Consider the following 23,179-nt stretch of genomic DNA (forward strand, 5'->3'; position numbering starts at 1 on the left):
TGGAGTATTGAGGCTACCCATTCTGGTAAAAGCAGCAGATTTCTGGCAGCACTACAGGACAATTACTTGACTCAAATGGTAACTGAACCAACTAGGGGGAATGCGTTACTGGATCTGATCATTTCTAATAGACCAGATAATGTATCAAATGTGCAGGTTCAAGAACATTTGGGAAATAGTGATCACAACATGATAACGTTTGAGCTGGTGACTGATAGGCCACGGGGCAGCGGGACCACTAAAACTATGAACTTTAGAAAAGCAAAGTTCACTCAAATTAGGCAGGCACTAAGTTTGGTGAACTGGTATAATGTACTACAAGGGGAAGACACTGAAGGGAAATGGCAAGCTTTTAAACTTATACTCAATCAATACTGTAGTATGTATATCCCATATGGAAACAAAATGTCTAGGAATAAAAAAAAGGCCTCTATGGATGAATAGAAAGGTTAAAGATAAAATGAAGAGGAAAAAGAATGCCTATAAGGTCTTAAAACAGGAGGGGACAGAGGCTGCACTAAGCAATTATAAGGAGTGCAATAAAAATTGTAAAAAAGAAATTAGGCAGGCAAAGATTGAAGCTGAAAAACAAATCGCTAAGGATATCAAATCTAACCCAAAAAAGTTTTACAAGTACATTAACTCTAAAAAAAGAAAGGTTGACTGTATAGGACTCCTAAAGGATGAGGATGGGAACTCAATGGTGGATGACCAAGGTAAGGCAGAGTTATTAAATGCTTTCTTTGCTTCTGTCTTCACAAAAGAAACAGCACTGTTGCAAACTACAGAGGCGGAAGAGTCTCAATCTTCTAACTGTAATATTAAATACTTAACGCAGGAAGAAGTGAAGGCAAGACTAAATAAATTAAAAATAGACAAGGCACCTGGCCCGGATGGCATGCATCCTCGGGTCCTAAGGGAATTAAGTTCAGTTATAGATAAACCCCTTTATCTTATCTTTTGTGACTCTCTTGCAACTGGCAGAGTCCCAGTGGATTGGCGTACAGCCCACGTTTTCCCATTATTTAAGAAGGGCAAAAAATCTGATCCAGGAAATTATAGACCTGTAAGTTTAACATCAGTTGTATGCAAACTATTTGAGGGGTTACTAAGAGATACTATACATGACTTCATAGTACAAAATAATCTTATTTCTCAGCATCAACATGGGTTTACTAAAGACAGGTCCTGTTTGACTAACATGCTCAGCTTTTATGAGGTAGTGAATGCTAATATGGATATTGGGAATGCTGTAGATGTGATATACTTGGACTTTGCAAAGGCCTTCGACACTGTTCCCCACAAAAGTTTGGTGCAAAAGTTGAGGATGCAAGGACTGGGGAAGAGTCTGTGTTCATGGATAGGGAACTGGCTAATGGACAGAAAACAAAGAGTTGTGGTCAATGGATCATACTCAAAATGGGAGACTGTTAGCAGTGGGGTCCCACAGGGGTCTGTTCTGGGTCCAGTGCTCTTCAATTTATTTATTAATGACCTAGTAGATGCAGTAGTGAGCAATGTTGCTATTTTTGCAGATGATACAAAATTGTGCAGAATCATTAACTCTCAGGAAGATAGTGTCATATTGCAACAGGATCTGGATAGGATGGCTATATGGGCACATACATGGCAGATGAAATTCAATGTTGACAAATGTAAGGTCATGCATTTTGGACGTACTAATGGTCTAGCACCATACAAAATAAATGGGATACAGTTGGGGACATCAAACTTGGAGAAGGACTTAGGAGTACTCATTGACAACAAGTTAAATAATCGTACTCAATGCCAAGCAGCTGCAGCTAAAGCTAACAAAATTTTGGGATGTATTAAAAGGGAAATAAAAACTCGAGATGCTAGCATAATATTGCCCCTGTTTAACTCTCTAGTAAGGCCACATCTGGAATATGGAATTCAGTTCTGGGCACCACATTACAAAAAAGATATTGCAGTTTTAGAGCAGGTGCAGAGACGAGCAACTAAATTGATGCGTGGGATGGAAGGTCTCACTTATCGAGAAAGGTTAGATAAACTGGGTTTATTTAGTCTAGAGAAAAGACGCCTTAGAGGGGATCTAATTAACATGTATAAATACATCAGAGGGCAATATAATACCTTGGCGGATGAGCTTTTTGTCCCTAGGCCTTCTCAAAGGACTAGAGGACATGATCTGCGCATGGAGGAAAAATGTTTTAGCCATTTATTTAGGAAAGGGTTCTTTACAGTAAGAGTGATTAAGATGTGGAATGCATTGCCACAGGAAGTCGTTATGGCAAACTCTATACCTGCATTTAAAGGGGGCTTAGATGCTTTCCTTGCGTTGAAAGACATCCATGGCTACAATTACTAGGTAATGCCTAATGATGTTGATCCAGGGATTTTATCTGATTGCCATCTGGAGTCGGGAAGGAATTTTTCCCTTTAGGGGCTAATTGGACCATGCCTTGTAAGGGTTTTTTCGCCTTCCTCTGGATCAACAGGGATATGTGAGGGAGCAGGCTGGTGTTGTACTTTATACTGGTTGAACTCGATGGACGTATGTCTTTTTTCAACCAAAATAACTATGTAACTATGTAACTATCAGTTAAACACATTTTTCAGTAGAAAAATACATATATTTACTCAAATCTGTACATCAGTCCTGAAAGAGGGACACATGAGGAAGAAAGAGGGACAGAGGGACTGGGTTCCCAAAGAGGGACTGTCTCTGCAATAGATCGACAGCTAGGTGCTATAAAAAAGCGTATTATAAGCAGAGTACAGTGGCGTAGCAATAGCCCCTGGAAGGGATGCAGCCGCAGGGGGGCCCAGAAGCTACAGGAGGCCCCCTGGGGGGAGAAGTTTATTTTTCCTGTCCTGAGAAACTGACAACTAAGGGCACAGAGAGAAAAAAGCTTTCTGCTCTCTGCACAATTGTTCTAATGACTGCATCTGCTCAGCCACTGATAAGGAATCATGCAAAGTTTTGTAGACAGTCCCTATTTGGGGTGCAGCAGGCTCTTGTGTACAGCCCCCAACTTCTGTACCCCTCCCCAAGTGCTGTGTACTGTGGTGATGCTCGAGTCTGCAGAGCCAGTTCTGCTCCATCAGAGATGGACAGAGTGAGTGTAATAAGCTGAGGGTGGGAGCACACTTGTCTGTCAGTTTTCTGTATATGTTTTCTGCATACCATGTGTGTCTGTATGTGTGAAAACATGCACATTTTATTACAGAAGCCAATGTAATTGATAGAGAAAATGCATGCAGTGCTTCACTGCTGTCTGTTATCTACATGGGGAACATTTGTTCTCAGTTTACCTGTGCAGAAAGCAAGGAAGGGGGGGGGGGGGGGCATCCGAAGTTTTGCAGGGGAGCCCAGTGATTCCTAGTTACGCCCCTGGCAGAGGAATTTAGGTATCTAAAAATGAGTTGAAGTATCTAATAATAGTCATGACTCATGAGGATACTTTATTAACCCCTCCAGAGGCTCTGCACTGGTTGCAGGAGGAAGCACCATGACTCCCTGCACTGATGTATGTAATATCACTGGCTGGGAGTAACAAAGGCCCTGCAGGAAATCTGCTGAATCAGGAAGCTGTGTGGCTGCAGGACAGAGAGGTGCAGGAGTGCAGAGGAACAATGAGCCTATTGTGCACTTCACCTCCAGGAAGACCTCTCACCTACACTTCACCGCCAGGACTCTAATCTCCTTCCCAGCCAGACCTTCTGATCTGCAACGGCCTCATAACATAACCTTATGCAATCAGAAGATTAATCCTTTGTACCTTTATGAGAAGCTGTAGACAACAACCGAGAGTCGCTTACAGCATAGTCATTTAGGGCAGAGGTTTAATAAAGCGTACGTATGGCTATTCACCAGGGGCATTTTTAGGCACAGGCATTACAGGCCATTGCTTGGAGCACCATTGGTCCTGGGGGCGCCATGCCCTCAGATTAAGCCCCACCCCCGAACAAAGCCCTGGTCCAGACTAAGCCCTCCCCCCCCACAGGTGGGCACCTGCTTCTGCTGCATCTGCTTAGTATAAGTTGCAGACAGCTGCCACTGTGTCCCTATGTGCCACCTTCCCCCTCCCTCGTGCATCTCTCTATCCCCTTGTGCAGCCTTCTTTCCCCCTTTGTGCCTCCTTCTGTTTCCATGTGCCTTATTCTGTCCCCCACTGTGCCTCCTTCTGCCCCCCTTTGTGCCTCCTGCAGTCTCCCCGTGCCACTTCTGCCTCCTTCTGTACCCCTTTGTGCCTCCTTCTTTACCCCTGTGCATCCTTCTGTCCCCTTGTGCCTTCCTTTGTTCCCTTGTGCTAATCCCCCCCCCCCCGTTCCTCCTTCAGTCCCCCTCTGCCTCCTTCTGTCTCCCTTTGTGCCTCCTTTTGTCTCTATGTGCCTCTTCAGTTCTCCTGTGCCAACTCTGTCCCCCTCTGGCTCATTCTGTGCCCCTTTGTGCTTTCTTCTGTCTCCCTATGCACCCGTCTGTCCCCTATGCCTCCTTCTGTCTCCCTTCAGTCCCCCTCTGCCTTCTTCTGTCTCCTTTTGTGCCTTCTTCTGTCTCTCTGTGCCTCCTTCTATTCCCCATTGTGCCTTATTCTGTCCCCCATTGTGCCTCCTTCAGCCCCCCCTTTGTGCCACCTTCTGTCCCCCAGTGTGCATCCTTCAATCCCCCTGTGCCTCCTTCTGTCCTCCTGTGTCTCCTTTTGTCCCCCATTGTGTCTCCCTCTGTCCCCCATTATGCCTCTTTCTGTCCCTCATTATGCCTTCTTCTGCCCCCTTTGTGCCCCCCCCCCCCTGTGCTTCCTTCTGTCCTCCTTTGCGCCTTCTTCTGGCCCTTGTGCCTCCTTCTGTCCCTTTGTGCCCCTCTTTGTGCCTCTTTCTGTGCTCCTGAGCCTCCTTCTGTCCCTCTTTGTGCCTCATTCTGTCCCCCATTGGAAACCCAAGGAGGGGCTTCCTTGGGTGTATAGGAAATATATCTAAATGATAACAGAGATACTTGTAGACAGTTGTTACTAGGGACTAAGCAAAATTATCAGATAGCATATCACACAAAACATGATGACCTATTCTCGTTCACTATACTGAATTTATTGATCTTGTTTACACCACAGTCCTTCCTGGAGATGTTGCGTCAGAGCCCACAAGCCCCAGACGTCAGAGGAGTTGTTTATAACATAAAGGAAGACAACTTGTGTCATCAGCATGTTCTTCAGTTGTAGAGAAGGCTCGGCTGACGGCTGCGGAAAGGTCCGGTGAAGGTGATTCTGGTTCTAGGAAGTTGTCCATTTGGGTCACTGCTACATGCGGAAGGTGAGGTCTGTGTCTGACATTTCCCTACTGTAATATTGATCAAATATCTCGTTCTGGGCCACCGTGAATTGGTTCTTCCAGTCTCCGAAGATCCCTGGATAGAGAGACAAAACTGAGCTGTAATATAGGCATTGTAAGGGTGCATTAGCTCAGTGATCTGTGGCGGACGAGCATCTGGCACATGATATATAATTATGTGAACTTTAAAGCAGCAGGAACAGCCATACTATGCCATAAAAACACATATATAAGTAGATAAATACTTGTTCTACTTATATAACAGATGTATTGTACTGTCCACGTTTTGATTTAAAGAGAACCCGAGGTGGGTTCTAAGAATCCTATTAGCACACAGAGGCTGGGTCTACATATAATGCCCAGCCTCTGTTGCTATACTGTTTCCCCCCTAAGCCCCCCTGCGCTCTGCTATGCCCCCATAAATCATACGCCATGCTGGCGACACGCAGCATGTCGCCAGCCGGCTGTTTACATGTGAAGTGTCAGTCTGCCGCTCCCCCGCCTCCTCCACAGCGCCGGGCCCTGCCCGCATCCCTTCCCTCCAATCAGCGGGGAGGGAAGGGACGTGGGCGGGGACCGGCGCTATGGAGGAGGCGGGGGAGATTCAGACTGACACTTCACATGTAAACAGCCGTCGCCAGCACGGCGATTGATTTATGGGGCATAGCAGAGCGCAGGGGGGAGACGGTATAGCAACAGAGGCTGGGCATTGTATGCAGACCCAGCTTCTGTATTCTAATAGGATTCTTAGAACCCACCTCGGGTTCTCTTTAAGTGAATTTTATTTAGTAAATAAAGAGAAACCTGTTTCTGGCATTTTCCATTTTTACTTCTTCTGACGGAAGCCACTCCTGATGTAATTTTATTCCTTTCTCTTTTTTTTTCTCCTACAAGCTGCACTGTCATATCTAGCTTGCTTTTAAACACATGTGAGCATAGCATAGATCAGATTTCAGCAGCTCACTGAACTGCCCTCAGCCAGTTTAGTTAGGAGCAGGAATGTGGGAGGGAGGGGAGAAAACAAGCTTCCCTCTCCTCAGCAATGTACCAGAATAGAGCCAGGGTGACTGAGATAAGATTCACTACTGCAGAAACATTTATGATTATATTGGAATGCTTGCAATGCAGGGTCAGCTTGCAGACTGCATAATAAACACAGAGCAGTGGGTAAATGGAATTTGATTTTGTGGCTGACAATCCTGCTTTAATATCCTAAAAATTTTCTCTATCCACTATCTACCCTCTTACCCTTCTCCTTCCCTGATAGCAGCCCGCTCCACTGTCTAATCAAAAATCTCTGGTTGCTGATCCGTTAGTCTGCAGCTGGTTAATTGACCAACAGCTAGACGTTATGATAAGCTAAAATTTCCCATAATAGTTAGAGGCGACTTGCATGTTAGGTTTATTTGTTCAGTTCCCTGGACTGCTGGAAGATCTAACCAGTCAATACTTAAAAGAAATAATCCCAGAGCATTCACTAGAAGGGCTGATACTACTATTAAAACACAAATACTTTGGTCACATAATGAGAAGACTGGATTCTTTGGAGAAATCCTTGATGCTTTGAAAAACTGAGGAGGGCAAAAGAAGAAGAGGATTACAGAGGCTAAGATGGATAGACAGCATATGTGAAGCTGTGAACATGCCTCTGCAACAGCTGAAAGAAGCGTGATCAGGGGCATAGCAATAGGGTTTGCAGAAGTAGCCACCGCATCGGGGCCCTCCCTCAACCACAGTATTAGCTCTCTATTGGGCCTGTGCTCATAAAAATCACTTCTATAGATACTTTGAAAGTGGTAATCATTACCAAACTGCTCCCCGTCCCCTTCTTGCACCTCTGACACTGTAGTTGCCATTGGCAGGTTTTGGTGCCCCTTATCAATTGTTATGTACAGAGTGCCCTGGGGGGGCGTGGAGTCGGAGACACCTGAATAAATGGGGAGGAGGAAGACCCACCCAATAGTGTAAACATAAAACGTGATCCAGTGGGCATCCCTTCCCCCCACCAATCATTAACAGTGACCTTGCACCCAGTGTGTTGAAACACCTATAAACATGGTTCACACATGCATTGTAAAGAGTGTGCAAGCCAGGATTGCAGTTCAACTGTTGAAAATATTATTACTCATAGTTATTTATAGAATGGTGGTTTGGGTTAATTCTAGTATTGATTACGTAAATAATGTAAAAGGAGTTACTTTTTTATTCATCGCCCTATGTCTTATAGTTCCAGAATTTTTGATCATTCCTGCGCTTGTATGTTAAAGGATTTGTGAAAGGAAAACCGTAAAGAGTGAGGAGCATTGTTAAGTCCTACCTTTCCTCATAAATGGTGAAATGGAGTGATCCATGTATGGGAATGTACTGTAGTTGGCCATGGGGTTTTCCTTCATGGCTTTGAAGGAGGTATTTTTGTTGATCTTCTCCACAACCTCTATTGGTAGATCCTTTCCCATGAACTTCATCACTTTCTCAATCTCCCCTCTTGGATCCTAGCCAAGCCAGAGTCATGAGGAGAAAAGTCATCAGGAATCAGTTCATGAAATATTCCTATATTATTATATTCCTGTATTTTCTATATGATCGATAGAGAGTGTCACCTTACCAACAACATGTCTTCGTAGAACAGGTACAAGATCTTATATTGTTTTCTCATCTTCCACCAGTCCTTCACGTGTTTGGCCCATGACCCAAAGGCAACTGCCAGACAGAAAAGGAAAGCCGAGAAATTAGAAATAAAATATGATAGATGTCCACAGTTTTATCTAGTCCAAGATTGGACCATACATGTTGTAGTCCCTACTAGTAGATTCTTCATGAGCAAATGATGACTTGACATACCGTTTCCTTCCATGTACGAGTTCAGGAATTCATCCCACGTCCCTGGCTCTGGGTGTCCATAGGCCATCCTGTAGAAGTGATAATAGGATACTGCCACATCCTTTGCATTTCTGGCTACGTAGATCATCTACAAATAAACGTTAGCAGATGTTACTCCTCCTTTCTCAGGGTAGATCACAGGTGTTGAACTCCAGTCCACCGGGACCATATCCACGCCAGTGTTTAGGATGCACTGAGAAAAGGAGAAGTGGGTTCTGCTTGATGAACCAAACCTTTCCTGATTCAGTTCCAAAAATGTGGGAGGATCTCCACCCTTGAGGACTGGAGTTGGACATTCCTGAGTTAGATGGACTTCAGGTGGTCGCGTCTCCTGATTACTCGGATTAGAACGGAGATATTGTAGATATGACTTTGCTTGGGAATGTTTGTAAAGAGCACGAACATGCATGCTCATGTATGAACATGCACGTGTATACCCAAAGTAGGTGGCAATGTTAAAAGCCATAATTAGCAGCTATAAACAATAATATTGGCCCTTGGAGACGCCCGATAACATAGCGGGCACTGGGGCCACCCTCTACGCAAATAGTGGCTATAAATATTGCAGCTTTTAACATTAATGCCTATGGCGGTGAAAATATTGGGGGCTAGGAGGCGGGGCTGCGTCTTTAGTGTTAGGAGTTGGGGGCGGGTCCTTGGAGGTTAAGGTTAGGCACCACGGGGAAGGGGGGGGGGTTAAGGTCAAACACCACCAGGGGGGTTAAGATCAGGCATCAGTAGAGGGAGGGTTCTATGTGAGAATAGGGTTAGGTTAGGTCATAGTAACATTTTTACTATCAGAATTAAGTAGAAGAATGGCCTCAATTCACTAAGATCATGCTGGAGATAATAAGGCAAGAGAAAACTTACCTCCACACGTGAGAGAGTTATCTTACCTCTTCATTCCTTAAGTTACCTCCTCTGTAGTTAAGTTACCGCCTCTGTAGTTATTTTCAGAATTCTGGAGTTCTTTTAAGGATTGAAGAGTTAACTTTAGAGATCTCTCCTTAACTTAAAGACAGAAGAGTTAACTTTAGGTTTCCCTGAGGTAAAATGTTTCCTGAATACTGCATGCCTCATCACCATGGTGATAACGCTAGAAACGTTATTAAAGACAGGAGATAAGCTTAGTGAATTGAGGCCAATGGCCTCAATTCACTAAGATCATGCTGGAGATAATAAGGCAAGAGAAAATTTACCTCCACACAGTAAGAGAGTTATTTTATCTCTTCATTCCTTACGTTACCTCCTCTGTAGTTAATTTACCTCCTCTGTAGTTAATTTACCTCCTCTGTAGTTAATTTACCTCCTCTGTAGATATTTTCACACACAGTTAATGAACAGCCTGTCTTTAACTCTGGAGTTATTTTAAGGATTAAAGAGTTAACTTAAAGACAGAAGAGTTAACTTTAGGTTTTCCTGAGGTAAAATGTTTCCTGAATACTACATGCCTTATCACCATGGTAACAACTCTAGAAACGTTATTAAAGACAGGAGAAAAGCTTAGTGAATTGAGGCCAATATCTGTTTGTTGGATCTTCCATCCTCTATCTTATATGTATCGCTCACTTATTATTTACACCAATGGTTCTGAGTACCCCCCATGAGTCTTCCTGCAGTGTACTTGCCTACTTAGTGGCCTCAGACTTGAATTTGTTATAAATAATCAGACCTTACAGTTTTTCTCCCAGAAGCTCTTGGGAAGGACCTCCGCCTGAAGATGTGTCTTAATCACTCGCGGAGAGTCCATCTTGTTTAGGACGTCGGTTGCTGGAAGAGAACGATAGAAAGGGTACAATGAAAGACAGCCTAGTGGTAGGTTAATGGACTTTCTTCAAACAACCTTGAATGTGGTGGGAAGTGAACATCAGATTATCCTGCTGGGGGACAATTGGTGGTGTGAAATTTTTGAATTTGCTCAGTCAATGCAAATTTTATGCAGAACCATATAGCTTGGAAACAGAACATTCAAAAGCAGCCGCTGCAGCATTTCATTAGTCCATTTCCAAGTAGGGCCGGCCCGCTCATGAGGCGGGGTGAAACATTTGCCTCAGGCGGCAGATCTGGGGTGCGGCACCCGCCTGTCCATGGATGCTGGGGACCGCCCGCCGAGCTGGAGGGGTAGCTGGCAGAAAGGGGATATTGGGCCGAGCGGTGGGGAGGGGGGTTGGATCCCCCCTCCCTCACCTGGGTCTCCCGATCTGCGCTCCTCCTCCAGTGTTAAGTACCAGCGTGCATATGATTAAGAGGCAACGGGCGGGGGAATCACTCACCTCTTCCGCATTCCATCGTGTGCTCCACTGACGTCACTTCCGGCAACGCCGCCCAAATAGACGGCTTTGCCAGATCCCCACCGCTAGGCCCAATGCCCCTTTTCTGCACGCTACCCCTCCAGCTCGGCGCCCCCCCCCCCCCCCGGCTGGGGGGGGGGGGATTTTTTTCTAATTTTGCCTCGGGCGGCAAAAAGTCTAGGGCCGGCCCTGTTTCCAAGCATCACAAATTTGCATAAAAGAACATCAACTCGGTGTTATTAGTATCTCATTCACCATCCCATTTTTTAAGTACCCTGTAATGTGCTGCATAAAAATAATAATAATTCACATATCTTTAGAAGCACTCAGTGTGGTCCACCATGATAGTCCAAACCAGGTTTTCAGGGTCACACAGGATATCTGATGGCTTACACGGTTGGTTGGCACGTTTTTTTTGTTGCCAAATGATGGCTCACCCTGCTACAGCACAAATCGGGGGGGGGGGGGGGGGTTGTTTCACACTGGCTTCTGCCGAGCTTCTGCTCAGCGTCTCCTTCAAAGCCGTTATTTGTTTTATTTTTTTTAAACGCTAGTGTTTAACAGCTAAGCTTTCTAGGGGCTTGATTCACAAAAGGGTGCTAACTGTTAACACGGCCGTATTCGCGCGAATTTTCGCATTGTGCGCGATCGCGAATTTTCGCGCGAAACGATAACGTTTTCGCGCGCAAACGCGAATTTTACTGCGAAATCGATATCGTTTTCGCGAGAAAATTCGCGCTTGCGCGTGAAAACGTTATCGTTTAGCGCGAAAATTCGCGAGCACGCGCAATGCGAAAATTCGCGCGAAAACGGCCGTGCTAACAGTTAGCACTCTTTTGTGAATCAAGCCCTAAGTCTTTTGAGGGCTTTTAATGCCTTTCAGTGCGTAGCGTTTCCGAGCGTTGCATTTTCTGAGCTTTTGGTGGCTTTTGCAGGAAAGGGCTGGAATTTTTGTCTGCAGGATGTGAAAATACGTGCTATTGTTGGTTTTTATTGGCTTTCAGTGGCTTTTGCTGGCATTCAAACGTAACACCAGCAACAGCAAACGCCTTCTAGAAGCTGCATGTTGCTTTTGAGAAAAGACACCGGCATCCACTAACAGGCTTTCATGAAAGCCTGCAGAAGCTCGTACTAAACGCTTCCATTCACTTGCATGGGATGGCACTCGATCCCTAAAAACGTTGCTTTTGCCCGTCGCCCAAAACACTGCGTTTAATGCCTGCAAACCCTAGGTAGCTGTTACTGATTATTAGGGGTGGGACGACGAATCCGGCGAATCCACAAATCCCTCGAATATTAGGAAATATTCGAGATTCGTGGATTCGAATCCCGACGCCATTTTCCACTATACGAATCCGCCGAATCCCGACGCCGCATCGCCGCGCATCCGCCGCTCCCACTCGTCCTCCTCCGACCTCATCCGACCCCCCCGCGCCTCCTCCGCTCGCCCCCCCTGCCCGCATCCACTCACCTATCCATAGCGGAGCGCAGAGCGGCAGACCTCTCGCCGACTTCCTGGTTCCCCCTAGTGACCGGCTCTTACAATGACGTCATCAGTAAGAGCCGGTCCGGCCACTAGAGGGAACAGGGAAGTAACGAAGAGGTCTGCCGCTCTGCGCTCCACGGGAAAGGTGAGTAGATTATTATGCAGGGGTGAGCGGAGGAGGCACGGGGGACGGAGGGGGCCGTGGGGGGGTTGGCGGGGGAGGGGGGTTCTACCTACCTACCTACCGACCTAACACTATCCCTACCTACCTACAGGCCGCTATACCTACCTACCTACAGGCCGCTATACCTACTTACCTACAGGCTCCTATACCTACCTAAAGGCCCCCTATACGCACCTACCTGCCTACCTAAAGGCCCCTATACCTACCTAAAGACCCCTATACCTACCTACCTACCTAAAGGCCCCTATACCTACCTACCTACCTACCTAATGGCCCCTATACCTACCTACCTACAGGCCACTATACCTACCTACAGGCCTCAATACCTACCTACCCACCTACCTACAGGCCCCTTATACATACCTACCTACCTAAAGGCACCTATACCTACCTACCTACCGGACACTATACCTACCTACCTACAGGCAACTATACCTACCTACAGGCCACTATACCTACCTACCTACCGGCCACTATCCTTACCTACCTACAGGCTGCTATACCTACCTACCTACCTACCTACAGGCCGCTATGCCCACCTACCTAAAGGTCCCCTATACCTACCTAAAGGCCCCCTATACATACCTACCTACCTACCTAAAGGCCCCTATACCTACCTACCTAAAGGCCCCTATACCTACCTACAGGCCACTATACCTACCTACAGGCCTCAATACATACCTACCTACCTACAGGCCCCCTATACGTACCTATCTACCTAAAGGTACCTATACCTGCCTACCTACATACTTACCTATACTTAAGACCCTATACCCTGCTACCTATACTGAAGGTCCCTTTACCTACCTACCTACCTAAAGGCCCCTATACCTACCTACTTACATACCTACCTATACTTAAGGCCCTATACCCTGCTACCTATACTGAAGGTCCCTTTACCTACCTACCTACCTACACTGAAGGCACATGTACGGTGTACCTTACTACCTATACTGAAGGCCCCTATACCTAGCTACCTACCTATACTGAAGGCACATATACCCTGCTACCTATACTGAAGGCACATATACCCTGCTACCTATACTGAAGGCCCCTATACCTAGTTACCTACCAATACTGAAAGCACATGTACTGTGCTACCTATACTGAAGGCCCCTATACCTTGCTACCGATACTGAAGGCCCATATACCCTGCTACCTATACTGAAGGCCCATATACCCTGCTACCTATACTGAAGGCCCATATACCCTGCTACCTATACTGAAGGCCCATATACCCTGCTACCTATACTGAAGGCCCATATACCCTGCTACCTATACTGAAGGCCCATATACCCTGCTACCTATACTGAAGGCCCATATACCCTGCTACCTATACTGAAGGCCCATATACCCTGCTACCTATACTGAAGGCCCATATACCCTGCTACCTATACTGAAGGCCCATAAACCCTGCTACCTATACTGAAGGCCCATAAACCCTGCTACCTATACTGAAGGCCCCTATACCCTGCTACCTATACTGAAGGCCCATATACCCTGCTACCTATACTGAAGGCCCATATACCCTGCTACCTATACTGAAGGCCCATATACCCTGCTACCTATACTGAAGGCCCATATACCCTGCTACCTATACTGAAGGCCCATATACCCTGCTACCTATACTGAAGGCCCATATACCCTGCTACCTATACTGAAGGCCCATAAACCCTGCTACCTATACTGAAGGCCCATAAACCCTGCTACCTATACTGAAGGCCCATATACCCTGCTACCTATACTGAAGGCCCATATACCCTGCTACCTATACTGAAGGCCCATAAACCCTGCTACCTATACTGAAGGCCCATAAACCCTGCTACCTATACTGAAGGCCCCTATACCTTGCTACCTATACTGAAAGCTACCAATATTGAAGGCACCCATACCTAGCTAGCTATACTGAAGGCACCTTTACCTCGCTACCTATGCCTGGGTACCTATACTGCGGGCAACTATACCATGGATCGCACAATTTTTATGTGCAGGATTCGTTAGATTCGGGATTCGAAAGGTTCGAGATATTCGAGAACCTTTTTAGATTCGGATTCGGATTCGAAGAAATTGTGGATTCGTCCCATCCCTACTGATTATGTTCAGCACTGTGGTATAGGAGATACGTACTCTATTACCCATTCAGGGTGTGGCTGACTGGCTGGCCGCTGGCATGATGACGAGAATTCTGATCATAAATTCTGGGCATAGCCCAGAAGTTAATATGCTCAGTAAGTGCTCTGTTGTAAGAAGTCTGACTTGTACTTGCTGCTCATGGTATCATGTAATTAAAGTGAACCTCCGGACTAAAAATCGACACTGAAAAGGCTTTGTGTTTCTTTAACAGTTTCACAGCATCAGAACTTTGTTTCTCTTATACAAGCCTCATTTTTAGCTGCACAGAAGAAAACTGCCCGGGCTTTTTTCCCCTGATGCTGTGCAAAGCATGATGGGATTTCTGATTTTGTTGTTCTCGTTCTGTTGTTTTGGTGCAATTTTTTTTTTTTTACATTTTGAATTTGACATTTGAAGCCTAGCGTGTGCAGCTGGGAGGGGTAATCAGGACACAGGACAGTTGAAACTGTGTCTTATCCTCCCTGTCACCTCCTGTCAACCAAAAAGATGGCAGCCCCCATGAATCACAAACATTTGCCTGTTCTTTTAAAACAGGGTGGGTAAGAGATTATATTACCTATCTATTCTAATTAACATAACTAATGTAACTTGATGACAGTATGTTTGTTTAGGCTGAAGTTCCCCTTTAAGGTTGCCTATCGGCAGAATGATGTCTGTGAAAAGAATATCAGAGATTTTTTTGCTAGATTTGCCAAAATGATAGTCACGGTGTTGGTGATGCCTATTTACAGTTATTTGCTTCTGTGTTCAAGACAGGGCCTTATATACTGAGCCCAAATTAGATAAAAACTGTGTAATTCGGCCAGTAGCAACAGCTGAATTACGTCTTACCCCAGTGTCAATGGCGGCCTGGAGGGGGAATAGTAATTAACGCTGCCAGGACTTTTGCAGGAACAGGGTGAGACATTTTTCGGGTTTACCCTGCGCCCAAATCTCCAGGTGCCCTAATTTGTATTTTATATACATAGTAAAATAGTTTGGTTGGAAAAAAAAAAGACATCTATCAAGTTCAACCAGAAAAAAAAAATGGTTGTCCTTAGCACACACATGCCCTAATTGACCCCAGGACCGGCGCTACCATAGAGGCAAAGGAGGCAATTGCCCCAGGGCCCCAGAGCCTGTAGGGGCCCCCAGTGGCTACAAGAGGAAAAACTAGTTTTTTCTCAAAAATACCTTATAGTTTTTGAGAAAATAGATTTTAAAGTTTCAAAGGAAAACAAATACACATTTAAAAACCTGCTGACTTTAACGGTTAATAGCAAATCCACCTTGAATGCTAGGAACCCTAAATTTGCAAATTTGCAGGATATGTTAAGGAGATCATTGGGAATAAGAGGAAAAAACAATTTTTCAAAAAGACCTTATAGTTTTTGAGAAAATCGATTTTAAAGTTTCGAAGGAAAAAAGTATACTTTCAAATGCGATAAATGTCACTTTTAGTAGCAAACCTAATGGTAGTGTAATTTTACATGTATCAAAAGAAAGAGCAATACATTTCCTGAGGGCGTTTCCGGGGGGTCCATACGCAGCAGCAGCGCTTTGGCCAGGGATCGCTATACTGCCGCAATATGGCTGTATGAAGATCCCTGGCATTTTTTTCTATTTTCCCATTTTAGAGTGTTTAGAGAGTGGGAATTTTTTTTTTTTTAATTATGTGGGGTCCCCCCTCCTGAAGCTTTTTAACCCCTTGCCCCCCATGCAGGCTGGGATAGCCAGAATGTGGAGCTCCGACCAATTTGGGACATCACACCCTGACTATACCAGCTGCAAAAAAAGGTCCCTTAATGCCGATTTTTGTTCCGGGGTATCTGTTGGGGGCCCCCCAGGTTTATTTTGCCCTAGGGCCCCATTGTTGCTTAAACCGGCCCTGATTGATCCAGGGCAAGTCAAAAAGCCTTTCCAGTTGAGGCCGGGTGCACACATGGTAGAAACGCTTGCGGAGCGGGAAATGCTGCGTTTTAGGCAGCAATGTTAGTCTATGAGACGCAGAAGGACCAGCGTTCCGCCTGCGATTTACAGTAAATGTTCTGCAGACGCTTGCTGTGTTGCATAATATGCAGGCTGGCTGCCAAAACGCACATAATGAAAGTCTATGGTTACGCATATGCGTTAAATTTTTACTGCGTTTTCTGCAGCGTTTTTAATTTAAAAGGAAAGATCTCTGATGTGTTTCCACTTCCTGTTGTCTTCCTAATGATTTGCATACATTTAACTAAAAAAAAAAACGCATAGAAAATGCATATGCGTTTTATATTAGCGAACCGCAATTGCGTACAAATGCACGCAAAACGCATAAAAATCGCATTTGCCTAAAAAAACCATCAAAACGCTAAAGCACCAAAAACGCGTTAAAAACTCATTACCCTAACGCAAACGCACCCGTGGAAAGTGCCGGAAAAAAAACGTTGTTATATGTGAACCCGTCCTGAAATTGATCCAGAAATCGGCTTTGTGACGCCGCATCTGTCGCCTGGTTGGCCCAACGCTGTCCCTCTAATGGTCAATGTGCTCCCCCCCGGTGCCTAGTGCACTATACATTATCTGTCCGCATCATGTGCGCACGTGACATCGTTTATAGTGCACTGCGCACCGGGGGGACCACATGGACCATTAGGTCTTGTTGTGTCCACGCTATGCTGTGCACTCTGGCAGCTTGCAGTGTCCGTCGCTCCTTTTGATGCTTTGATGAACTTTGGTGGCCTGTCTTGTTCTGCAGCTTACCGCCTCCCTGCTTTGGCTGCCTGTTGCTTGCTATACAGACCAGGATTGGAATAGAACATCCTGCCTTGCTTAAGCGCTCCCCTCCCCGTATATGCTTGCTATGACACGCTGGGTTTTGCTGATCTTCAATCTATATCTATCAATTATTGACACTGAGCAGATTCTTCCACCCAGGAACTGTTATTGGAGCTACTTGTCCATATTGGCTCATGTCTGATTTTTGAGCCATTACTATCATCAATATTAATAGGGGACCAGGATTGAATGGTTATGTGCAAATGTGGCATGAATGGACGGTGTGCTGACATCCACTGGGCGGTTTCTTTTGTTTTAAATGTGTGAATTTTTTACTGCATACTCTATTTTGATAATTAATAAAATATTTTTGATATTTTCTCAGTAATTGGGTTTTTGTTGCTTGGAGCACATGCCTCGCAGTAGTACCTCCTAATTGGTTTGTCTAATTCATTTGCTTGGCAGTACTCCAACTAATAAATTATTTTTTGTGACCGGAACGTTTCCCATAGGAGGCAATACCCAATTTTCGGGGGTTAATTGGGACTTAGTCCCCGGGTTTCTATCCGTTGTTCACAGTTGTTTGGTGGATTTTTTCCTTGTTGGGGATGCTGCGCTGGGACACATTGGTTTTGCAGGTGGAGAGAGATTGCTCACAGTCACGGGGAGATAGGGAGGCTCACCAGTTGATCAATGGGGGCTTTAGGAAGCTAACGAAGTTGTATGAAAAGAAATCCAGACTGTACTGGAATCTGAAATATAACAAACGATATTTAGACGATCATTTTGCACCTATGTGGTTGCGCTTTCAAGTGTTTCCCCATAGAAATAATATTCCACAAGAATTTAAAAATAAATGGGAATCTAATTATGAAACATGTGCCCGGGTATGTCTTACCTTGATGAATGAGCTGGATGGAGGCGACCTTGATTTAGTCGAAAAGGAAATTGAGTCAGTGAGTGGTTCTTTGGAGGCATTTCAGGAGGATCCATTATATAGAAAACGGAATGAGGAGCTAGAGAACCATATTAAAAAATTTAATAAAGGACTAATTATTCAACGGGATCAAAAATTAGTAAGAGATAAAACCGCCTATAGAGTTGGGACAGCGTACAGGTGGGGGGTTAAAAAACAAGGCCCCAGGCCCAAGGGGGGGAGGCCGGGTGTCCGGCCTGTGGAGACTCCTGGTCAGCCCCCGCAATTAGTGGTGGAAGTGGAGGAGTCTGATTCCTCGGTTAGCAGTGCTAGTTCAGCTAGCATAGCGAGTTTGGGTTCTAAGAAGAACACCAACAAAGACCACTATACACGTGCCAGGGCTGAAAAAGAAAAGGAAAAAGAAAAAGAGAAGAATAAAGTAACTAAAAAGGTACAAGGATGTGGTGGTGGAAAATCAAAAGGAGAGATAGGCGAGTCTCAAAAATTGCCTATGGCAATGGGTGGATGCGATACGCTTTCTTCTGCGTCATCATCCTCCTCTTTAAACTTCTAGACCCCACCTTCGGTGGGGGTCATTATTTGATTCAGCACAATACAGAACTGGTTAATCCTGATCATGCCTCTGGGGTTCCACAGATAATTAACCTTACTGGAGAGAATCTCTCTTAAACTGTTATACAAATTTTAAGTAAGGGATTGGGATTCTGTCCCACCAATGATATTGACGTATTTAGAACAGTTGTTGATCTGCATCTGTTCGGAAGACGAGTCCTGATGCAGTTATTCAGACAGGACTCTAAAAGGAAGGTTGCCTCTTATCCAGTTGTTCGTGAATGGTCAGATAATGATTTGGTGGCACTTCGTAATCTTTTTGAGTTACAGGATGAGGTGAACACAGGGGACGAGGAGACATGGTCATGTCCTCCTCCACCCTGTGGATATCACCCTCAACTACAGGATTTTGGTCTGTTCAATAGATCCAAGAGGTTCCCCCCGTTTACGCTTTGCCCGAATTTGAGGACATTTATTTCTGTTGTTGAGAAGGACTTGAGGGAGGTGGACAGGGGGACTGTGCGGCACAGTAATTTGAGTGATGAGGAGCTTTCCGCACTTACTGAACTATCAACTCAGAATCAATGGACCATCAAGCCCGCCGACAAAGGCGGTAATGTGGTGGTCATGACCACCCCAGCATACAGGGAGATGTGTCTGGACATTCTGAGGGTGCGGGAGTGCTATGTTGTGGTCTCCCCATCGAGGGCCGTTCGCTGTCAGAAGGAACTCTTCACCATCATTGATGATGCGGTGAGGCGTGATGTGATAGATGATGATGTGGGGACTTTTCTAAAGGTTGCAGATCCGATCACTCCAACTTTTTATGCACTTCCTAAAGTGCATAAAAACCCTATTAAACCACCAGGACGACCTATTGTGTCGGGTAGGGGTTCCCTAACGGAGAGGGTGAGTGTATATATCGATCGGCATCTGCAGCCTCATGTCAAGTCCCTTCCTTCATACACTCGTGATACCCTGCACCTCCTCCAGATTTTGGATGGGATGCAGGTGCCTGAGGGCACGTTGCTTGTGGCCCTCGATGTGGAGGCCTTATACTCAAGCATTCCGCACAATTTGGGGATTGATGCGATTGACTTATTTTTGAGTGAACTAGGGTTACAATATGTGCCTCACAGTCTCTTCCTCTCATCCCTCCTGCGGTTCCTATTGCACAACAACATCTTTGTTTTTGAGGAATCTCATTACCTCCAGGTGCAGGGGGCGGCGATGGGCACTACGTGTGCCCCGTCGTACGCAAATCTGTACCTGGGGGCATGGGAACGTCATATTTTTTCAAGTGATGGTCTCTCGATGTGCCTGTGCCACGTTTTGACGTGGCACAGGTACATTGATGACATCTTCGTTTTGTGGACGGGGGGCGCGGATCTCTTACAGAGGTTTGTGTCTTGCTTGAACACGAATGATCGCAATTTGAGATTCACGTCACAATGGGATGCATTCAGCATCCCGTTCCTGGACATTAGGGTGGGTATTAATGAGCGGGGATACCTCTTCACCCAACTTTACCGCAAGGATACCTCAACTAACTCTTTGTTGCGAGCCGATAGCTTCCACCCTGGTCACACAATCAGGGGGATCCCTATGGGCCAATATCTTCGCTTAAGGCGCAATTGCTCACAGAATGTGGATTTTAAGAGGAAAGCGGATGACCTTCGCGCACGTTTTCAGGCGCGTGGTTACCGTGATAAACACCTTAAACGGGCTTATCAAAGAGCCCACATGAGCAGCAGGGACACTCTACTCGGATCTTCCGGGGGTGCTAAACAAGGATCTGAGGTGTTAAGATTTTGCACGCAATTTTGTGCACAATCTGCATCAATTCAGCGGATAATGGACCGCCATTGGCATATCCTCACAAATGATCCCAAACTTGTTAAGATTGTCCCTGAGAAACCACAAGTTGTATTTCGCCGGGCACCATCCTTGCGGGACAAACTGGTTACGAGCCACTTCCATGGGAATGGTAATGTACATCAACACTGTAAAGTTTTGGGTACATACACATGTGGCGGCTGCACTATGTGCCGTTACATTCAGGTTGGAAAAACAGTCATGCTTCCCAATGATAGACATTGGAATCTATCACATTTTGTTAATTGTGGCACGGTGCTGGTGGTGTACTTATTGACATGTCCCTGTGGGGCATTTTATGTCGGCAAGACAAAACGCGATTTAAGATCTCGCATGTCTGAGCACATCACCAGCATCGTGAGCAAAAATACCTCTACGGTCCCCACGCCGGTGGCCCGGCATTTCAAATCAATGCATGGCGGCAATCCGTCGGGAATTCGATTTATTGGTTTAGATCGCATCCATCGCACAATCCGTGGTGGTAATAGTGATCGCCTGCTGCTCCAGAGGGAGTCCAGGTGGATCTTTGACCTTCGGGCCACGGATCCACCTGGACTAAATGAAAATAATAGTTATTCCTCTTTTTTGCCTTTATAGATGAGGTCCCTTGGACCTGTGACTGCTCTCTGTCTTTTGCCTGTGTTATGCCCGTGTGTGCTGGTGCAGCGTCCCTTTCCCCCCCCCCCCTCTTTTTCAACTCCACATTTAGTTATGTGGGTGGTGTTTAAACTAATCAATGGAATAGTATTTCCTTATCTTTAGTATTGATAGAGACAACTCTTCTTTTTGGGGTTGGCTCTCCAACATATATTGAGGGTGATTATGGTTTCCACCATTTATTTAAGAACATGTCTTACATGTAGCTGCTTATGATGTTATTTTGTGTATCCAGCATTATGTGCGTAGTTCTGGGTAGTGTGATGCCTTACCGCTCCCTCAGCGAGGCTGGCTGGGCTTCTTAGTCCCACAGCCTCTGTTTGCCATCTTGCCCCCTCCTTTGTGTGGGTGTGGCTGGGGGATTGTGTGCGCGTCCGGTGCCCAGCGCTGCTGTGTGTTTGGCCGTGCCTCTCGGCGGCTGCTGCGCCCGCCCCCCCCCGGCTCGTAAGTGGTTGAGGTTGTTGCCTCTTTCCCTCCCCTTTGGGGATTGGGCCGTGTGGGGCGGGCGCTGTGGGCGCCGATTGATGGGCTTGAGTATTTCAGATGAATGCTGTGACGTGTGACATATCTCTGCCACGCCCCCCTTTGAGAAAGCCGGAAGTCCGGTGAAACATGTCAGGACAGCATGGCTCAGCGTCCTGAGGCTGTCCGCACCTGCCTTGTGCCACTCTGCGCTACCTGATCACCCTGTTGATAGGGTGGACTCTGCTCATTTCAACACGTCCTCTGTTCAAGGAGTGGGATTGGAGACATATTGCATATAAACCACTGGGGAGACGCTGATATATACTGCCTGCTACAAGTATGGAGCTGCTCAAATCCTCCTTATCCTTCATCACATACCCGGATTGGAGCTGACGGGACATCATACTTGGTACTGTATGTTTTGCCTAATCTTGAAGCACTTGTTGTGTCCACGCTATGCTGTGCACTCTGGCAGCTTGCAGTGTCCGTCGCTCCTTTTGATGCTTTGATGAACTTTGGTGGCCTGTCTTGTTCTGCAGCTTACCGCCTCCCTGCTTTGGCTGCCTGTTGCTTGCTATACAGACCAGGATTGGAATAGAACATCCTGCCTTGCTTAAGCGCTCCCCTCCCCGTATATGCTTGCTATGACACGCTGGGTTTTGCTGATCTTCAATCTATATCTATCAATTATTGACACTGAGCAGATTCTTCCACCCAGGAACTGTTATTGGAGCTACTTGTCCATATTGGCTCATGTCTGATTTTTGAGCCATTACTATCATCAATATTAATAGGGGACCAGGATTGAATGGTTATGTGCAAATGTGGCATGAATGGACGGTGTGCTGACATCCACTGGGCGGTTTTTTTTGTTTTAAATGTGTGAATTTTTTACTGCATACTCTATTTTGATAATTAATAAAATATTTTTGATATTTTCTCAGTAATTGAGTTTTTGTTGCTTGGAGCACATGCCTCGCAGTAGTACCTCCTAATTGGTTTGTCTGGACCATTAGGGGGACAGCGTCGGGGTTTTGTCTCATTTGTCCCAATACCATTTGCTGTTACCGCCGCACACCCGACCGACCACGACGGCCCGACATCTTTCAGCATATCTGACAGATTCATGTGGCCAATTTCCGCCCAAAATTGGTCACATCGTCTATTGGGCATGCACTTGGCAGCACCAATTTTCATCCAATTTGATTATATTAATCAAAATGGATGGTTGATAGGCCACCAAGTGACCTGATCTATGGCCACCTTTAGACCTTCTTATGGTGTTACTGATGATAAGCTAGCGCAGTGCATCTTTAACACTGAGTGGCGTTTTCAGCTGCCACGACTACCGCCTCCGTACCTGAGGGCATTCCGGGCCCGGCACTCTCCAGAAATGGCACCCGCTCAAATATGGCTCCTTTCTGGCTTTTTTCCAAGTCTCCTCGGTTCATGATGAGGTCCACAATCTTACTCACCCACGTCGTACCTGCAAATAATACACAGTCACCATTAATACATGTATAAATATCTTGTTATAGCTATCCTATATACAGGGGATCCTCATTTGCATGTATTTTTCCTTTGAAAGAACATGATAGGCCAGGCAGACTGTTTTGTTTACAAAGTCCAGAGAGTAAGGAAACGGATGATTTTGGATCTGGTCACATGATCAC

At 45.8% G+C, this 23,179-nt stretch overlaps 1 protein-coding gene across 2 annotated transcripts in view; it reads right to left on the reverse strand.

Annotated features, from left to right (window-relative positions):
- Positions 1 to 5,048: 5,048 nt before the first annotated feature.
- LOC137524218 (sulfotransferase 1 family member D1-like) overlaps positions 5,049 to 23,179 on the reverse strand; it is a 27,218-nt gene continuing 9,087 nt past the window's right edge. For both annotated transcript variants that reach the window (XM_068243833.1, XM_068243834.1), the window contains exons 3-8: positions 22,867 to 22,992; positions 9,863 to 9,960; positions 8,152 to 8,278; positions 7,916 to 8,010; positions 7,628 to 7,802; positions 5,049 to 5,386 (exon numbers count right to left, since the gene is read on the reverse strand). In XM_068243833.1, the coding sequence (XP_068099934.1) occupies positions 5,280 to 5,386; positions 7,628 to 7,802; positions 7,916 to 8,010; positions 8,152 to 8,278; positions 9,863 to 9,960; positions 22,867 to 22,992 (728 nt within the window). In that variant the 3' untranslated portion in view covers positions 5,049 to 5,279. The remainder of the gene's footprint in view (positions 5,387 to 7,627; positions 7,803 to 7,915; positions 8,011 to 8,151; positions 8,279 to 9,862; positions 9,961 to 22,866; positions 22,993 to 23,179) is intronic.

This window comes from Hyperolius riggenbachi, chromosome 7, assembly GCF_040937935.1.
Source record: "Hyperolius riggenbachi isolate aHypRig1 chromosome 7, aHypRig1.pri, whole genome shotgun sequence".
NCBI lineage: Eukaryota > Metazoa > Chordata > Amphibia > Anura > Hyperoliidae > Hyperolius > Hyperolius riggenbachi.